Raw genomic sequence first — 20,665 nt, forward strand, 5'->3', positions numbered from 1 at the left:
TTGCGGTTGTGGTACACTATCCATGTTGCAAGTTTATTTCAACAATAATCGTGCGGTTCTGCGGTTCAGTACGTTTTGCGGTGGTCTTCTTTTGATCTTGAGTGGTAGCAGTTCATTTGTTGACTTTCTAGAATAATTCGGCAATCTCGGAAGGGGTCGATATTGTCAATGCGGTGTGGTTGTCAAATACAACGCGGGTTTGGCAAAGGTGGATCGTCTAGATGCAGGGGTTCACAAAAAAAATAGGTTGCCTCGAGTGAACCAACACCTTCTAACGGTACAGGCTGGTAGAGAGTAATCAGGATGGATACCCGGAGGTATGCTGCGGTTGTCTTAAAACCTCAGGAAAATAATGCTACATAAAGACAACAACATCGTAGATTACTGCAAGGAAAATCTTTATTATGGTCTACATGTTTCGCCACTTACGGTGGCGTCTTCAGGACAATTTAAACATAGAAAACAAATACTGAAGTACATAAAATGCGGTGCATATGGGGTTACAAAGGTTAACAAGACGTAACGTCACAATTGATTTGACAACTTTAAAATGAAAGTGAAAGTAAAAGTTAATAATGCATTGTCAGTGTCTTTTCCAAAATGGACAACACCTCACAGGACATTCCGTACCATTCCAAAAGGCTTCACTCGGAAAGAGGTACTACTTCCAATTGCGTCGGGAATGTTGTAAGATGTATGGTAGTCGCACATGTAGGGCATGGTGGAAGTTGTGGTGAATTGGTTACATTTTGCGGTTGTGGTACACTATCCATGTTACAAGTTTATTTCAACAATAATCGTGCGGTTCTGCGGTTCAGTACGTTTTGCGGTGGTCTTCTTTTGATCTTGAGTGGTAGCAGTTCATTTGTTGACTTTCTAGAATAATTCGGCAATCTCGGAAGGGGTCGATATTGTCAATGCGGTGTGGTTGTCAAATACAACGCGGGTTTGGCAAAGGTGGATCGTCTAGATGCAGGGGTTCACAAAAAAAAATAGGTTGCCTCGAGTGAACCAACACCTTCTAACGGTACAGGCTGGTAGAGAGTAATCAGGATGGATACCCGGAGGTATGCTGCGGTTGTCTTAAAACCTCAGGAAAATAATGCTACATAAAGACAACAACATCGTAGATTACTGCAAGGAAAATCTTTATTATGGTCTACATGTTTCGCCACTTACGGTGGCGTCTTCAGGACAATTTAAACATAGAAAACAAATACTGAAGTACATAAAATGCGGTGCATATGGGGTTACAAAGGTTAACAAGACGTAACGTCACAATTGATTTGACAACTTTAAAATGAAAGTGAAAGTAAAAGTTAATAATGCATTGTCAGTGTCTTTTCCAAAATGGACAACACCTCACAGGACATTCCGTACCATTCCAAAAGGCTTCACTCGGAAAGAGGTACTACTTCCAATTGCGTCGGGAATGTTGTAAGATGTATGGTAGTCGCACATGTAGGGCATGGTGGAAGTTGTGGTGAATTGGTTACATTTTGCGGTTGTGGTACACTATCCATGTTGCAAGTTTATTTCAACAATAATCGTGCGGTTCTGCGGTTCAGTACGTTTTGCGGTGGTCTTCTTTTGATCTTGAGTGGTAGCAGTTCATTTGTTGACTTTCTAGAATAATTCGGCAATCTCGGAAGGGGTCGATATTGTCAATGCGGTGTGGTTGTCAAATACAACGCGGGTTTGGCAAAGGTGGATCGTCTAGATGCAGGGGTTCACAAAAAAAATAGGTTGCCTCGAGTGAACCAACACCTTCTAACGGTACAGGCTGGTAGAGAGTAATCAGGATGGATACCCGGAGGTATGCTGCGGTTGTCTTAAAACCTCAGGAAAATAATGCTACATAAAGACAACAACATCGTAGATTACTGCAAGGAAAATCTTTATTATGGTCTACATGTTTCGCCACTTACGGTGGCGTCTTCAGGACAATTTAAACATAGAAAACAAATACTGAAGTACATAAAATGCGGTGCATATGGGGTTACAAAGGTTAACAAGACGTAACGTCACAATTGATATGAGTTTTTGTTAAAATCCTTATGATAAAAGACATTTCTCAAAATTTGTGATTTTTTAACATAAACGAAGTTTTTTTCCCCAAATTAGCAAGAGAATTTCACCATAATATAGAATGCACATCAAAATATTACGCACAACAACTGTGCAAAATTGTATTGGCCTCATACCTACACTTTTGGAGTTTATGCGTTTAAAAAAAGACATTTATCAAATTTGTGTTTTTCCAAAAGTTAAAAGCCAAATTTCACCAAAATATATAATGCAAAATTGTGCAAAATTTCAGTTGCCTCCTTCCTATACTTTTGGAGTCTTTGCCTTTACAAATGACATTTCTTAAAATTTGTGATTTTTTAACAAAACAAAGTTTTTCCAATATTAATGAACAGAATTTCACCAAAATATACCATGCACAACAACTGTGCAAAATTACAGAGGCCTTCTACCTATACTTTAAGAGTTTTTATATTTACAAAAATTGTGGACAGACAGATAGACAGATAGAAGGACAAGTGAAAACTATTGGACTCCTGCATCCTTGATGCAAGGCCCTACCAAATCTTAGAATATTTAAAACGTTTTGAAATCTCAATATTATTTATATGTATAATCATAACTAATATTAATTTTCAGGTTTGTAAGTCAATTTGTGGTTACAAGGAATTCCCTATTTCAGAGTTAGAAAAGCAATTAATTATTATTAAGCATTAACAAACGTAAGAAAATACGATTTTACAATGGACTGTAAACTCAGAATATCTATTAGTTCTTTCTGAGAAAAATTCGTAAAGGGTCACGTAAAACCCTATGTCTTGCCTGTGATTGCTGCGATCAGTAAAATATGGGGGAAAAAGAACAACCTTTTTTCTTCAGATGCTAAATTTTGATCATGAAGAAGCTTCTGTCCAAATTTCCTAGTACATGTATTCCATGAAGGGTTAAAAAGTCTAAAAAATTTAATCCCAAAAATCTGTGATTGCGCCTGTGAGTGTAAATTTATTAATAAAATATGAGGAAAAAAATTAAAAATTCAAACAAAGCTTCTGTCCAAGTTTTGTATTATTCCATAAAGGTTTAATACAGAAATTGATGTTTAAGATATTTAACCCAATACTGTAAGTAAATATTAACTAGAAAAAAGTCCACCTATCAGTAAAATATTAAAAAAAGAAAATTTCAAAACAAAAATTTTTCTTTAGATTTCATCTCTTAATCATGAGTAGGCTTCTGTTAAAGTTCCATTCAATTCTCTGAGGAGGGGGTGCATATTATGTATGCATACATAGTTTTCTTTGGTCTTTTTTTAGGTCGGAGCCCAGATGAAACTAGGTGAAGTCAGGAGTAAAATATTTTCGTATCAAAAACCTGATTGATCTTTTGTAATTTGTACCTTCTTGTTTCTGATATGTTATATTATATGCAAATAAAACATATTTAAATGTCTGATTGGTTATGATTTTTGTGTTTTATTGTGTAAATAAGTCCTGCTATTTGTATTCTGGAAGTTGGATTTGGTATTTTCATAATTTTGATATTTAAGTGGGTTGATGTTTGTTTCACAAGTTTTTATATTAATGACCTTTACAGACAATGAATAAGGCGTTAACACTGTGGAGATTTTTTACAGTTTTGTACCATACAAAATAAAAGTGAAAATTAACATGAACTTTAATCTGTGTAGTATACAATAAGTGAAAACTAATATGATCTTTAATCTACAAAATAAGTGAAAATTGCATTGAACTTTAATATACAAAATAAGTAAAAACTACCATGATCTTTATAGTCTTACGCAAACCTTATTAACAGGACCAGGAAATAACACCTATAAAAAGGTGCGATTTCAAACTGAACTATTAATTCAGAATTTTTTTTATCATTTGCTAAGCTAACCTTTTAATGTAGGTTGGCCGTGAACTTAACTTTTTTCTGCTTAACATTCTGGACAACCTTAGTCTTTAGTTTTCTATGTAGTGTTTTGTGGACTTTTGTCTTTTTGTTGATTTTTTTCAACTTATGAATTTTGAATGACCCCGTGCTATCTTCCGCATTTTTCCCCAACAAATTATACATAATGCTTCTCCATAAATTTTTCCCTCGTTTATAGCAAAAAGTTGAGAATTTAATAAATGTTAAAATAAAAACTTAAATCTTCAAAACAGATCAAAATCATAAAGCACTTTAATCTGCAGTATTGTCTTACGTAAACCTTATTAACAAGATCAGGAAATAACACCTTTTATAAGGTGCCATTTCAAACTGAACTGTAAATTAAGAATTTTTATTATCATTTGCTAAGCTAACCTTCTAATATAAGTCGCAAGTGAACGTAACTTTTTTCTGCTTAACGTTCTGGACAACCTGAGTCTTTAGTTTTCTATGTAGTGTTTTTGTGGACTTTTGTCTTTTTTCGTTTTTTTTTCCCCACTGCCTTGTTAGTTTTTATTCGACTTATGAGTTTTGAATGTCCCCTTGGTATCTTTGGCCTCTTTTTTTCAGCAAATTATTATGTGTCCTCATAAGTTTTTCCCTCACTTAGCTTATAGCAAAAAGTTGAGAATTTAATAAATAACAAAATAATAACTTACCTTAAACAGTCGAACATTGTGAGATAAGTGTAGGCTGTTAAGGCTAGAAAAATAAAGAAAAATAACTTTTCACCAGATCAATGTATCTTTTCTTGTTAAAAAATGCATATTGCCTTATAATGTCTGTTTTGGTTGACTTTGTCTCTTTTCTTGTGTTAAGTTTTAGGTCTGTATAGCAATCTTTGTCATTTTAATTTCAAATTGCTTTTTAACCTCAAAATGATAATATATTCTAACATTGATCAAGAATTTTGAACTTAGAAGAAGTTTTACTAAATTACGTGTATCTTCTCATAGATTACAAATAGAATGAGGTAGATATCAGGGTATTCCCCGAATTAACAGAATATGTAATAAATGTTCTTCCAATACTGTCGAAGATGAGGCTCATTTTCTATTTGATTGTAACAAATCTGAGGATGATAGAAATTGTATGTTAGCTAGTATTGCAAAATATAATTCTTATTTTAATCATATGAGCAGTCAAAGCAAAATTATCTGGTTATTTAGTGTAGAAAATGTTGAGTTACTTAAAATAATATGTAATTTTATATACAAACATCTTCCTTAGTGAAGATTAGTTAAAGGAAATCTATGTGTGTATATACATTTGATTGGACATAGAAAAATATATTCATCTGAATATCACAAACATACTAGCCGATTAAAAAAAAATAGAAATTAATTGTTAGAATATATTATTTATTCAAATGTTCTCTTATATCCTTGAGGCATCATCCCCTGGTATCAAGTGCATTCAAGTTACCTATGATGCTTCCTTGTTTGCGTTTGATACAGGTAGGAAAGAGACATTTACACACATTTTACATGCCTATGGCCCATAAGGTATCGCCCCCTGGTGTCAGCTGCCTTTAGGAAACCAAAATACTTTCCTATTTGCTGCTGACACAGGATGAGTCATGGACATGCTTAATTTCTACTTTCTTTTTTGGCTAATTATTATATGTTTAATTGATCCAACTTTTTGTGTACTATACATATATGGATATCTATTTTTCTTTTTTCTTTTTGGGCTGCTTGTTTGTTATCTATATCAACCACACTTGCAATAAAATGCATTAGTATTAAAAAAAAAACATACTATAGATTCTTTATCTACGTATTCTTTAAGAACTTAAATAGTTCTCATTAAACTTTTCTTTTTTTTTTTTATATCATTGTTTGTATTGTATTATGAAAAATTATTGATGTTGTAATGTTTATGCCCTTTGGGGCCCATAATTGGAAATAAAAAAAAAAAAATCTTATTACGCCAATTTTATGTTTTTTTTTTTAATCTTAAGCCATTCATTTTTTGTCAAAGTCAGCGAAACCACTTAAAATATAAAATCCAAAATCATTTAGAATCATCTTTGACTGAACAATATAAATCTGTAATTTTTATGATATTTTGAATACTGTTTTTTTTTAAAGGTGACCTTCACATTTTGAATAAAGCAGGAAAGAGCGGCTTGCTAAAATGTGAAAGTGACTTTTATAAATTTTTCAAAAACACCCCATTAAATATTTATATTTACAGTTCATCGAAATGAAAATATATACGTCAATAACATTTTGAATCTGAAAGTAGAACTTTAAACAGAAAACTTTGGCAGAAATTGTCCAGTAAAATGAAATCAGTATCAATCAAAGTGAAATCAATTATATGTAATATAGCTGAAATTTGCAAAATGAAGACGTCGATTTAAAGCAGTAAATAGCTCCAAACATATTCATCAAATAATAATTATTATACATGTATATTATAGGAAAATAATTTATTGTTAAATATTTCTATCAATTTTTCATATATAAATATAAATACATGTAATAGTGTCAATTACTTTTTTAAAGTAACAAAATTTGTGATTTTTTATAACATTACTGTTTGCACATATAAAACTTACAATGTGTAAAATTAGTGTTGATTTATAAAGGTTGCTGGAGCTAATAATACTATAATCTTAGGTTGTTTTCATACAAATTGGAAATATATGACAGAATCAAATGATTCATTTTTATGCCAATGAAAGACCAGCATTTGTGCATGTATGAATTAAACACCTACTGTAAATGCTTTAAAATTAAACCACCAAAAGTGATTGTGAACACCTTAATTGTCTTATATTAAGCATTGAAAAATAATTCGATCACAAAATGTTATAACAAATGAGTCTATACTTACCCATACTGTTGGTTGTGTGGCACCATATTAACAACACAAATGTACATATAAAATTAAATCCTAAAAATGTTAGTATCTTTTTACTCTGAAAGGAAAAAAGATGATATCATTCAATATGAATATTTACCATCAGTTTAACATTAAAACTGTGCAAATAACTTTTACACCTTCTATTCAAAAAGTTCATTTAAAAAAAACATTTCTATATGTCGAACCAAATTTAAAAAAAAATTCAATAGCCCAAATGAGTTTTGACAGGTCATGGGCATAGGGCTAGCGCACTGTTTCTTTGCACTGACTGCTGTTCCAACATTAGAATATTTTCATTAAGTCTGTTACTATTTCTAAAATACCAGTTTGTACGAGACATTACATGTACAGCAACCACAGTTTATGTCAATTTTACATAATTTCATGTCTAATATTATATCATCTAAGGAGTGAAAGAAATACAATCTTGTAAATGGTTTTCTAGGTGCTATTTTTTGAAAATTTGGTGTAGGTGTCAGAACTTTTGACTTTTCTGAAGAACTTATCAAATTTGTCTAGGCTCGTGATGATTTAAAGTTTAAATGCTGTCTAAGCAGTTGTCTATCATTGAATAATATTGTATATTACTCAAAGATGCTTGCTATTATTCATAAATTATTGTGTGCATTTTATTATAATTGCAATAATGACTTGACCAACCAAAATTCAAGATTAATTATTGCGATTTCAGTAAACATGGTAAAGCTGCACACAAATATATGTATCAGATATCAGAATTAGAGATCTTATTATTGTGCTGCTAACCCAGTCGCATCATTTGCATTAATCAAAACCTCACAATAATTTCTAGATTTACAGTATTTACATTATCTTATAAACTCAGAAACATACAAATGAACCAAAATTAAAAACACATGCAAGACTAACAAAGGCTAGAGGTTTCGACTTGGGACAGACGCAAAAATGTGGTGGGGTTAAACATGTTTTGTGAGATCCCAAACCCTCCCCTGACATTAGCTGCGTGTAATGTAGAGCTTTACTGAATCTATTTAGAAGAAAACTTATGATATTTTTTACTTGGAGTATTATAGTATTGTGACAAGGGAACAAACTCTATTTAGATATTTGGATACCAAACAATAAATTACTGTAGTTATCTCCCTTGATATTGTTACTTCATGTATATTAGTTTTACAAATTGAAAGACAACTTAAGAGAAAATAAATGGATGGATAAAAGTTTTCTTTATATAATAAATTGCTGGAGTGAAATGGAAATAGTTTTGTAATTAATAGTAGAAAGATGTAGGATTTGTTTTGAGAAATATACCTGTTGAAGTCTTGTTACATTAGATATTTCTTTGAGCACTGTCTTGAAAAAAGATTTCTGTGTAGCTAAAGGGTAAATTGTTCCCTGAAATAAGAAAAATACATACACTTAAATAAGCAAACTGTTGAAAATTGCAGATTTTTTATATATTTTTTAAGATAAATAACAAGTCAAAGGTACTTGTAAAGGTTTGATTGTGGTACCGTAGAAAGGCTTGTATAGTTCGCAGTGGTACATAGTCCGCACCCCCTTCTCCCCACGAAATTTTAGGTAAAAAAACTTTTTGTAACTGTTAGAAAAGGTCTAATGAAACTCCGGTAATTTCAAATCCTGTGCGGTCGTTTGCGGTATTTTCTTGGAAAACCCTGTTTCCCATCATCAAACAGAAGCTGAAACTGCTTGTAAATGATTCTAGAACGCTTCATGATTGTTAAAATAAGTTTAATTCACTTAAAAAACAATTTAGAAACTTGTGTATGTTTAAACAGGAAGTTTAAAAAGCACGTGTAAAAGAAGAAATTAACCGGTGAGAGTCGAAATCCGTACATAACAGATATCACTATAATACGACTTTGAAAGTAAAACAGTTCCATCCTTTTGTAAAACAGTCTTTAATATATCTATCACATTAATGTTTGAAGGGTCTTAAGCTAATACAAACCATATTAGTCAGTATGAAACACCAAAACGGAACGAACAATGACCGATTACGTTTTGTAGTTTACAAATTCTAAACTGGTTTACGGTTGTCTTTTTCACTATGTTTGTATCGTTTCAATCAAGCAGATACCAGTTTATTTCAACCAATGCATTGAAAAGAAACGAGAAATTTGTAATGAAAGGTTTAGTTTTTATATTTATCAGTATTAATTTGATATTGAATAGAAATAACTTATTAATATGGATGAGTTAAAATTATTAGTTTGAAAAATGATAAGAGCGCCCTCTACAATATAAATAACAAAGATGGCGGAACGTAAACAAACCACCTCGCCCGCGAAATTGAAATTTTTCTCTTATTTCTTGCTTATTGTACTCTATAGTCCGCACCCCGTCTGGAAGGTCCAATTTTGGAGAATAAAACCGCGGACTATACAAGCCTTTCTACGGTAATACTGAAATCTAAATCAAACAGACTAGCTATGGGTATCCCAAAATTATTGGGATTATAGATTTTAATATTTTGGAAAGTGGCTAGTCTTTGTTTTGTAAAGGCAAATTGCAAGGTCATAAGTAAAAACACATATGTGACATGTAACTGTTAAAAGTAGTTCAATTTTTTTTTTCTCAAAGGTAAATAAGAGAATAGAAATTGAAATTATTCAGTAATTTTTTGACAATATACAATATACATCAGAAAGCCATTGTGCATTTCCAGAGCTGAAATTAATTTTGTCTGAAATTTTAGTGCTTTTGTTTTTTTTCTGGTTTTTTTTGGGGGGGAGGGGTTGCTGAGCTTGAGGAGCATTAATAATACTAATTAGCAGTGAATACTTACAGAAGTGTAATATTTTGTTCTCTCTCTACTGAACTGGCCATCTGCAATAAAAAATAATATATTAGCTTTGACTATCAGTGTCTGAACTTCAAAAAAAAAAAAAAAAAAAAAACATTCTAGAACTATTGCTGTTTTTTTTTGTAATGAATTTTAACCGCTAATATGGTTAGAACCATGATTTTCAAAAAGGGCATGGGCCAGCAGTCAAATATTAGAAAATGTACTTAAACAATCTGATTAAAATAAAGATCCTGTGTTATTCAGCTCTTAAATGTTAACAAATACAAAGACGAGATAGATTTGTTTTGATTCTAATAGGAAAATTCAGACTTTCGTACTTCGAAATCGACCAAGAAGACACATTCGAAAGGTAGTGAAAAATGCCTGGACAACACTTTGATTTCAGAACGATGGAAGGATAAAATAGCAAAATGAAGGACACACTACATGTACATGTATAGATGCAATGGCCAGTAAGGAGCCTAGTTAACAGTAGGTCATTTACTGGTCATTTGACTACGTATAGTACTGGATATCCTAGCTTTTCAAAACAAGATTGCACACACTGAAATGTCTCACCTACTATACTGACCATTGATTTTCTGTTGATAGTCCTACATATATAGTTTTACTACAAGTATCACATCAAAATTTATGATCCATGAAAATGATGTCAAGGTCAGATAAACCAAGCCGGAAATACATGTACACCTTTATTACAGTTATTCCATACACAGAATATAGATGACCTATTGCTTATAGTATAAGAGAAACAGACCAAACCATGGAATTTCTATATCAACCAATGAACCATGAAAATTAAGTCAAGGCCAGATGAACCATGCCAGACAGACATGTACAATGTACACCTTAAAATCATTCCATGCATCAAATACAGTTAACCTATTGCTTAAGGTATCTAGGAAAAAAAGTTAATCAAGGAAAACTGAACATTAACCAATCAACCATGAGGTGAAGGTCAGATGATACCTGCCAGACAGACATATTCATCTTACAATCATTCCAAACACCAAATATAGTTGACCAATTGCTTAAAGTTTACGAAAAACAGACCAAAACACAAAAAACTTAACATAGAGCAATGAACCATTAAAATGAGGTCAAGGTCAAATAAAACCTGCCAGACTGACATGTACATCGCAAAATATTTCCATACACCAAATATAGTAGACCTACTGCTTAAAAGTATTAGAAAAACAGATCAAAACACAAAAACTTAACATTGAGCAATCAATCGTGAAAATGAGGTCAAGGTCAAATAAAATCTGCCAGACTGACATGTACATTTTAAAATATTTCCATAAACCAAATATAGTTGACCTGCTGCATACAGTATTAGAAAAACAGACCAAAACACAAAAACTTAACATTGAGCAATGAACCGTGAAAATGAGGTCAAGGTCAAATAAAACCTGCCACACTGACATGTACATCACAAAATATTTCCATACACCAAATATAGTTGACCTACTGCATACAGTATTAGAAAAACAGACCAAAACACAAAAACTTAACATTGAGCAATCAACCGTGAAAATGAGGTCAAGGTCAAATAAAATCTGCTAGACTGACATGTACATTGTAAAATATTTCCATACACCAAATATAGTTGACCTGCTGCATACAGTATTAGAAAAACAGACCAAAACACAAAAACTTAACATTGAGCAATGAACCGTGAAAATGAGGTCAAGGTCATATAAAACCTGCCAGACTGACATGTACAAGTACCCGGCAACGTCCACTTGTATTTGTAGTATTTGTATTTTTATCCATCTGGGGCAATATGCGTAATTGATTTTACATAGGCGGTAATGGTAACGTTTTCCTCTGTAGCACAGTCCATATCGTAAACTGGGATATGCATGATGGCTCATTTCAAAGCTGAGACATTTTCACATATGTGGTTAAATTTTAGGGGTACGAAGTGCGATTCATTTTTCCGTAAATTAGCACACCCCGAAAATCCTTTCGTGATGCGGCTCCTGGTGGTAAATAATCCCTTTTTTCACACAATAAGTTCTTTGAAAATTTAATACTTTGCATACATTTAATTACTGCATAGTTTTTACACATTTATTCTATGGTCCTCTACTTTTCAAATCAACACAAATGGTTAAGCTCAGTCACTTGTTAAAATAGAAACATGTCCAATATCACTACACAGAGATTTTTTGTTTACGCACAACTTTTGTGTTCCTCAATTTGAGACGCATTAGGGATATTGACCCATCTGATGAGTTAAGCCTCTTTTAACTGATTTTTATAGTTCGTTCTTATGTTGTACTGTTACATCACTGTCCCAGGTTAGGGGAGGGTTGGGATCCCGCTAACATGTTTAACCCCGCCACATTCTTTATGTATGTGCCTGTCCCAAGTCAGGAGCCTGTAATTCAGTGGTTGTCGTTTGTTTATGAGTTACATATTTGTTTTTCGTTCATTTTTTGTACATAAGTTAGGCCATTAGTTTTCTCATTTGAATTGTTTTACATTGTCATTTCGGGGCCTTTTATAGCTGACTGTGCGGTATGGGCTTTGCTCATTGTTGAAGGCCATACCGTGACCTATAGTTGTTAATTTCTGTGTCATTTGATCTCTTGTGGAGAGTTGTCTAAACGGCAATCATTCAACATCTTCTTTTTTATATGCACATCGTAAAATATTTCCATACACCAAATATACTTCACCTACTGCATACAGTATAAGAAAAACAGACCAAAACACAAAAACTAAACTATGACCACTGAACCATGAAAATGAGGTCAAGGTCAGATGATACCTGCCAGTTGGACATGTACAATGTTCACCTTACAATCATTACATAAACCAAATATAGTAGACCTATTGCTTATAGTATCTGAGATATGGACTTGACCATGAAAACATAACTTTGTTCACTGATCCATGAAATGAGGTCAAGGTCCTGTATGACAGGCATGAGGACCTTGCAAGGTACACACATACCAAACATAGTTATCCTATTACTCATAATAAGAGAGAAATTAAGAATGCTAAATATTTTAACTTTTTTTTCAAGTAGTCACTGAACCATGAAAATGAGGTCAAAGACAATGGACATTTGACAGACAGAAACTTCATAACATAAGGCATCTATATACAAAGTATGAAGGATCCTGGTCTTCTACAAATGTACATGTACCTTCTGAAATATTAAGCTTTTAAGAAGTTTGTTAATGCTGCCGCTGCTGCCGGATCACTATCCCTATGTCGAGCTTTCTGCAACAGAAGTTGCGGGCTCCACAAAAAACTGCAATACTTGTACTGGACATCACCAACCACTAATACATTTAAAAACAGACTTGATGAATACTGGATGAACCAAACAATGATGAACGAAGACTATAACAAGTTGAGGATCCTCATAAATAGGTACTATCCTTATTTATGGGTATTATACTCCAAAAAGGCCCGGGTATCAATGTTCAGTGATAAAAATGTAAACTTTGGATTTACAGATATATGTTCTGTCATGATATGGTGCAAACATTTAGGTAAAGGACAACATTTTCCCTAAAGACACCATGACTGAAATCTCACCAGGATAAAAATTAACAGCTTTCAAATAGTAGGATTTTTGGAGGACATTATCTTTGTATTCTGTTCTCATTTGAATATAATAATAAGGAGATGTGGTAGGATGCCAATGAGACAACTATCCACCAAAGTTCAAATGAAGTGGATGTAAGCAATTATTGGCAACCGTATAGCCTTCAACAATGAGAAAATCCCATACCGTATAGTTGGCTATAACTATGGTCTTTAAGGGAAAATGTTGCCATTTATATGAATATTTGCACGACAGCAGAACTAGCTGTCAGTAACTGCCAGTACTCTGAGATCTGTACTTAGTGTCTTTTTGTTGTTTGAATATACAAGTACCCGTCCACTCTGTGTTTTTGTTTGATGTATTTCTATTTATATCCATCTGATGTGTTAAGCCTTTTTCAACTGATCTTTATAGTTTGTTTTTATGTTGTTACGTACTGTAACACCACTGTCCCGGGTTAGGGGTAGGTTGGCACCTTCAAACTACATTTGTAGTTTAAGCCAGCCACATTCTGTATGTGCCTGTCCAAAGTCAGGAGCATGTAATTCAGTGGTTGTCGTTTGATGCTGTGTTACATATTTGTTTTTCGTTCATTATTTTGTACATAGTTCATGTAGTTCTCTCGTTTCAATTGTTTTACATTTTTCATTTCAGGGCCTTTTATAGCTGACTATGTGGTATGGGCTTTGCTCATTGTTGAAGGCCGTACGGTGACCTATAGTTGTTAATTTCTGTGTCATTTGATCTCTTGTGGAGAGTTGTCTCATTGACAATCATACCACATCTTCTTTTTTATATTAGTACCCATTTATGAGGATCCTCCTCAACCTGTATAAAGCAACTATCACCGGAAAATGAGAAGAATTCGATGCATAGACCATGTAGGCTGACAAAGAGTAACAGAACCTAAGTTAACCTAAGTAATTAAATACATTTTTGTCATAAAGTGTCAAAAATAAAGAATAAAACAATACATGTACTGGAACAATATTGCGATACACCGACGTACACTATTATACCAGAGACATATTTTATATGTCTCTGATTATACTAGTATTGTAACAATATAGGTATACCGGTATTTGGATAGCTAACTAATGGAGATTCACTTATCTAATTTCATACCATCTATATCTAAAGAAACACTGCTTTGTATGATATCAGGGACTGAGTGGAAAGTACTCATTTCTGTGCATGGATTTGTTTACGTTTCATGTTCTGGGTTAATAGGCGCTTGAAATTCTCCACAAATGGACTCTATTGATAGCAAACGCACGATAGATTACGATTAATTTTAGATTATTTTGGTGCCTGCAAAAGAAAACAAGTCTTATAAAACTCTAAAATTTAACGAATTATGTATACGAAGGGACCACTGGTATTTTATGTAAATGGTAAAAAGGTAAGACACATTTGTAATTACTTCACACTTAGAAATGACATTGTTTCTGAATTATTTAATGACTAAAAATATTAGGAATCTGTACAAAAAGTACACCTTGGAGTGTCATTTGAAGTGTCCTAGAATGGGAACAATAAACAGCCTTTTCTTTTTATCAATAAATAGTAAATGGAGTTTAAACAATGTACTGACCCATTTCAATTTTCTTAATAGCCATAGGGAAAATGTTGCTGATCAGTTATGAACCCTTTTTTTTTTTTTATCTATAATTGAACCTGGGACCAAGGATTTGTATAGTAAGACTACTTACAATGTACTATACAAATCCTTGCTGGAATACATATATAAAAGGACTTGTAACTAAGCAAGAATATTTTTCATTTTCAATCTTATAAATGGCTATCAACGGAGGCATATGCAATATGTAAATTTCTCTTTGCAAACAATATATATGGTTTACTATTTTCCTAACTCCTGTTAGTATTGCCTATTGATATTATTTAAAATGACATGTATATGACATTGAAGATAAATGATTGTAGGGTGCATGGAATATAGTAATTTTCATTTCAATAATTTCATTTAATAAGTTATTATTTTGCTGTCCTATTTCTAAGTCGAGAATTTTTCATTTTCTTAGCAAATTATTCAAATATTATAATTTTTAGAAGGTCATGATATTGCTTTGTTTTTACATCTAAATTTTTCTTGATAATTTATCATTAATAATTTTTATATGGTTCGAAAAAGAACATATTTTTCCAGAAAAAAGGCATTCAAAAAATGTGCTAAAATGTGCATAGAATTAAAGGTACATTTAAAGATTTTTAAAAATTAAAATAGGGGTTCAAATATTATATAAACTTTATTGCATTAAGATGAGGTCAGATGAATAACATGTTAAATTTTGTGTATTGTATCAAGTGCATCACTGATAATTGTGATCCCACTTGCATTCTTTTATTTATACAGATTTTATTATTATACGCCCATCTTTAAAGATAGGACGTTTTATGGTATCGTTGTCTGTCTGTCCGTCCGTCATCAACACTTTGGACAATTGTATTAAACTCAAAAATGCTTTCACTAATTTTCATAAAACTTTGGTGAATTGTTAATGTTTATATCTATTGACGTAAGCATGGTAAGCTCCATTTTGATTTTCATAAATTTTAGATTTTAATTTTCCTAGTATGCTAGTTGTGGGATTTTATTTGTAAAAGATGAGTGATTTTCCAGTTTTCTGACTATAACTCAAAAAAGATTTGAACAATTTTCATGAAACTTTGGTGAATTGTTTATATATATAAATGTATAATATTGACATAAGTTCCCTTTTGACAAACATGTTTGATTTGTAAAAAAAATCTGATTTTATGTTTTGGAGTATTGGGACTTTATTCATAAAAAAGGGGGGATTTTCCAGTTTTCGGACAATAACTCTTAAAAGCTATGAGCAGTTTTCATGAAACTTTGGTTACTTGTTTATATCTATTGAAATAAGCTCCCTTTTGGTTTTCATAAATTTCTAATATGACATTGCTGTATTATGGAACTTTATTTGTTCAAAAATCGTTGAAAACTGTCCATTTTTCACACTTTGGACGGCTATAGAATTTTATTTAAAGTATACAGATGAGCTAAAAGGGCGACGGGCGTATCATGCGCTTAAGGCGCAGGTCTTTATTTTTATCTTTTCTTTAAAACAATTACATCTGATTAATCTACATGTATATTAATTCATCTTTGAAACATAATTTACAGAATAATTTTATATAGTTACTAGTGTAGATTGAAAGTTACAAGTAAAAAAAGGTAGTTTTTGGAAGCTAAAAAACTCAAGTTATTGTTTAATGCTACCAGAAGTTTCAAGTCTTTTCATGTATTAATCTCAAATTGATAAAGTTGATAAAGTCGATAAAGTTGATAAAGTCGATAAAGTCGGTCACAGCCTACTAATACACACACTGGATTACTGTGGCATTGGAGGGAAAACCAACAAATGGATCAAGGGTTAGACTCTTTGCCCACTTTACCATAGTACAAATGTCTATCTTACCGTCGCATAAGACACAGACAGTGACAACTTATAAGCAGATCTCAATAAACTGGTAATCTGGGACACAAAATGGAAAATGGCCTTTCATCCCGATAAATGCAATGTACTAACAATTTTAAGAAAACACAAACCTATTGTGAGATTACACACTGCTTGACCACACCCCTCAATCTGTAAAGTCTGCAATATATCTAGGTTGTACCATCAGTTCAGACATGAAATGGAACAAACATATCAAAAACATATGCAACAAGGCAAAAAAGACCAATGTATTTCTGAAACGGAACCTCAATATCAACAACACCACCATAAAGGAAACTGCATGCAAATCTCCTGTTAGACCGGTACCAACCTTGGAGAATGCATGCACAGCAAAATAACAAACTCCTGCTTCAAATGGTACAAAGAAGAGCAGCAAGATAACGCCACTAACAGATATCACAACACCTCATCTGTTTAAGTGACATGGTTAACCAACTTGAATGGAAAACCTGTAAAGATAAAAAACACAGAAAACATTCTCACTCCACCAGACAGACTATCCAGTAACATAAACATACTAGTACTAGTACCATTGTGTAGAACAGAAGTGAGGAAAGAACAATTAGAGACTGGAACGCACTTCCACTTACCGCCACCAGTGCAGGTAGTCTTGAATGCTTCAAGACTCACTTACATGAGACGATCTAGACCACCTCCCAGGATGTTTCAAGACTCACTTACATAATCTAGACCACCTCCCAGGATGTTTCAAGACTCACTTACATGAGACGATCTAGACCACCTCCCAGGATGTTTCAAGACTCACTTACATGAGACAATCTAGACCACCTCCCAGGATGTTTCAAGACTCACTTACATGAGACGATCTAGACCACCTCCCAGGATGTTTCAAGACTCACTTACATGAGACAATCTAGACCACCTCCCAGGATGTTTCAAGACTCACTTACATGAGACAATCTAGACCACCTCCCAGGATGTTTCAAGACTCACTTACATGAGACGATCTAGACCACCTCCCAGGATGTTTCAAGACTCACTTACATGAGACGATCTAGACCACCTCCCAGGATGTTTCAAGACTCACTTACATGAGACGATCTAGACCACCTCCCAGGATGTTTCAAGACTCACTTACATGAGACGATCTAGACCACCTCCCAGGATGTTTCAAGACTCACTTACATGAGACAATCTAGACCACTTCACTGTATATAGAATGTATTGCACATTTTTTTTCTTATTAAATATTTACATGCGCATCCAAAAGTGGCATAATAATCATTTTATTGATGGTGGCAACGTTATGGTTGAAGTAGAGGAATTGACCTAGGATTATTAATGGTAAAGTTCAAACCTTTCTTTCTAAAGTTTTATGTCTGCCATCATGATTCCACTGACTGATATGGAATATCTTTGTCACTGATTATAAAGGTTATTTTCTACATGTTGTAGCCATCTAGTGTTTACTAGCCAAGAGCACATGCTGATTGCCTCTAGTGGTGCAGAAATTGCTTACATATACCCTTCTGGAGCACTTGAGTTCAACCTATGTATTTCTTGGTGTTCATGTTGCACAACATTTAATTTTCTGTTTAGTGCACATCTTATGTGGATTGTTATTTGTCTTTTTCTATGAATAAGTCAAACTTGCCTGGCAGTCTATCATTTAACAGAGAAACGTTTTTAATCACAAATTTAACAAATGTTGTCATCGTTTAAGTTGTTACAAAATCTTAATGCATGGAAATTCAAAATGTTATCATAATTCAACACTGAATCTTAAAAATCACTTTAAAAACTAAAAAGCATACATGCATTGAGAAAAACAGCACATGAAAATGAATAAATGAATGTTATTCTATTATGAAAATATAGAATCCTGTTTTTTAACCACCAAAAAGTTAATGCTCAAGAAAATAAAATAGAAAATGTTATAATCACAGATCATTTACATAAGAGTTTAATTGTTGACTTCTAAAACTTATGTACTTTTAATAATAATTAATAAGTACATTGATTTTAGAAGTAAAAATTAAACTCTTATGTCATGTACGTGACTTCCAAACGTTTTTAACATTTTCTTTATTTTCCCCTCAAGCATTATCTTTTTGGGGTTATAATACAGTATGCCATTTAACATGTTCAATAAAATAACATTTTGTATACATTATCATCATTTACATGCATTATTTTTCTCAATATGCTTATCATTTTGTTTATAAGTATTAATAAAAGGAGCTGTTGGGTAAACATCAGTCATTCAGTGAGATACATGTAGCAACACAATAACAAATTAAAAACCAATTGTTCAGAGAACAATTGAAGGTCTTTCCACCAGTAAAGATTATTTTGAAATAAAAATATTAAAATTCGGTTTAAAATGTCATTTCAAGCGTCAAATGATGGCTTATTGTACACTAATTCCAAAAATATATTGTTTCTATATAAAAAAAATTAAATAAGGAAGATAATTTGAGACTTCCGGTTTGAAAAATGATACTTCCGGTATAATTTGATAGTTCAATTGACACTGATTCCAAAAATATATCGTTCGATATACTTTTACATTAAATATGTACAAAAAATAGCTACTTCCAGTTTACACAAGGTCATTTCCGGTTGGCTTTCCAACGTCAAATGATAATGAAAAAAGTCCCATGACTTTATCAGGTATACTTATGAGGTAAAAGCAAAGGTCAGTATCTAGAACGTCAAATTTACCAATGACCTTGAGCTCAATTTCAAGGTCAAAAACCAAGGACCACAAATCAAAAGACCCTTCGTCTTAATTATATATGGTTAATGAGTTATATCACCATATGCGTTATTTTAAATATAAGGGGGGAGAAAACTCCTATTTAATGTTAGCGTACCCTTTCTACCATAATGTATGTGTTACGACATGTCGCAACTAATAATTTAGTAAAAATAATTTGTCGATTATTATACAATTTTTGAAAAAAGGTAAAAATAAGCCAAAATCAAATTTTAGTATATGACCTTGAGCTTTGACCTTGACCTAATTTTCTTTTTTTTTGGACCAAGGACCTCAAATCAAAAGACCCTAGGTCTCTATTACTGATGGTTTACCAGTTAGAAATGCATATCACTTATATCAAATGCATAAGGGGAAATAACTCTCATATGGAGTCTCCGGACTGCTTCGGTGAAAACCAAACTCAACATCCTGAAGATATAGCGAGCAATTTGGTAAAATAAATTTGTCGTAATCTTTAACGGTTGCGAAGAAGTAGCAAACACAAGAAAAACAGTGTTCGGGGAAATAACTCTTACAAAGAAAAGTATTCGGTTAAGCAGGGTCAGATTTGAAAGCTCATAAACTGTTCGATATCATATACCAAATATCAAATCGACATCTTGCGAAATAACCAAACAGCGAAAGAACCAAACAGCGAAAGAAAAAAAAAATTAGGCGGAAGAAAAAAAAAATAATAATCAGAACAAAATCAATAGGTCTTTCCACGGAAAAGTGGAAAGACCTAAAAATAACTGAACGACATCTAGAGGGCAACTGTGCCAACATACAATTTATTTGAATTCTGCATTAGCTCAAACATTTATTTTAAATATAAAAATAATTTTTTATTTTGTAAGTCAGAACAAAAACATGAACTCCCTTATCCTAAAAACAAAGAAATTTAATTAGGTAACATAAAAATGTTGACATCTGTCTTAATGATAAATTAATTAATGCATCATTCTGTGGAAAACAATTTTTAAATTGGGATAATTTTTCAAGCTTTTGCTTACTTTTTATGCCCTTGCAACTAAAAGTTGGGGGCATATTGTTTTACCCCTGTCTGTCCGTTCGTCTTACCGTCCTTCCATCTGTTTTTTATTTTTATTTTATTTTTATTGATATTTGCTCTTTCGGGAGATAGTTGAACTTTGTCATTTTTGGAGTATATACTGTGGATTCATTTATTTTCGTGGGTATCAATTTTCGTTGATTGAGGAAAACTT

General features: G+C 32.5%; 2 protein-coding genes across 3 annotated transcripts in view; one reads left to right on the forward strand and one right to left on the reverse strand.

Moving 5' to 3' along the window:
- The window catches only part of LOC127699196 (zinc transporter 6-A-like), a 29,705-nt gene extending 15,274 nt beyond the window's left edge, over positions 1–14,431 (reverse strand). Inside the window, exons 1-5 of the mRNA XM_052202963.1 lie at positions 14,340–14,431; positions 9,626–9,666; positions 8,128–8,211; positions 6,808–6,892; positions 4,623–4,665 (exon numbers count right to left, since the gene is read on the reverse strand). Of these exons, the coding sequence (XP_052058923.1) occupies positions 4,623–4,665; positions 6,808–6,892; positions 8,128–8,211; positions 9,626–9,666; positions 14,340–14,400 (314 nt within the window). The 5' untranslated portion in view covers positions 14,401–14,431. The remainder of the gene's footprint in view (positions 1–4,622; positions 4,666–6,807; positions 6,893–8,127; positions 8,212–9,625; positions 9,667–14,339) is intronic.
- Positions 14,432–14,498: 67 nt separating this feature from the next.
- Positions 14,499–20,665, forward strand: part of LOC127699183 (xanthine dehydrogenase/oxidase-like) — a 92,739-nt gene continuing 86,572 nt past the window's right edge. For both annotated transcript variants that reach the window (XM_052202934.1, XM_052202933.1), the window contains exon 1: positions 14,499–14,616. In XM_052202934.1, coding sequence (XP_052058894.1) covers positions 14,572–14,616 — 45 coding nt within the window. In that variant the 5' untranslated portion in view covers positions 14,499–14,571. The remainder of the gene's footprint in view (positions 14,617–20,665) is intronic.

This window comes from Mytilus californianus, unplaced genomic scaffold, assembly GCF_021869535.1.
Source record: "Mytilus californianus isolate M0D057914Y unplaced genomic scaffold, xbMytCali1.0.p SCAF_4, whole genome shotgun sequence".
Classification (NCBI taxonomy): Eukaryota; Metazoa; Mollusca; class Bivalvia; order Mytilida; family Mytilidae; genus Mytilus; species Mytilus californianus.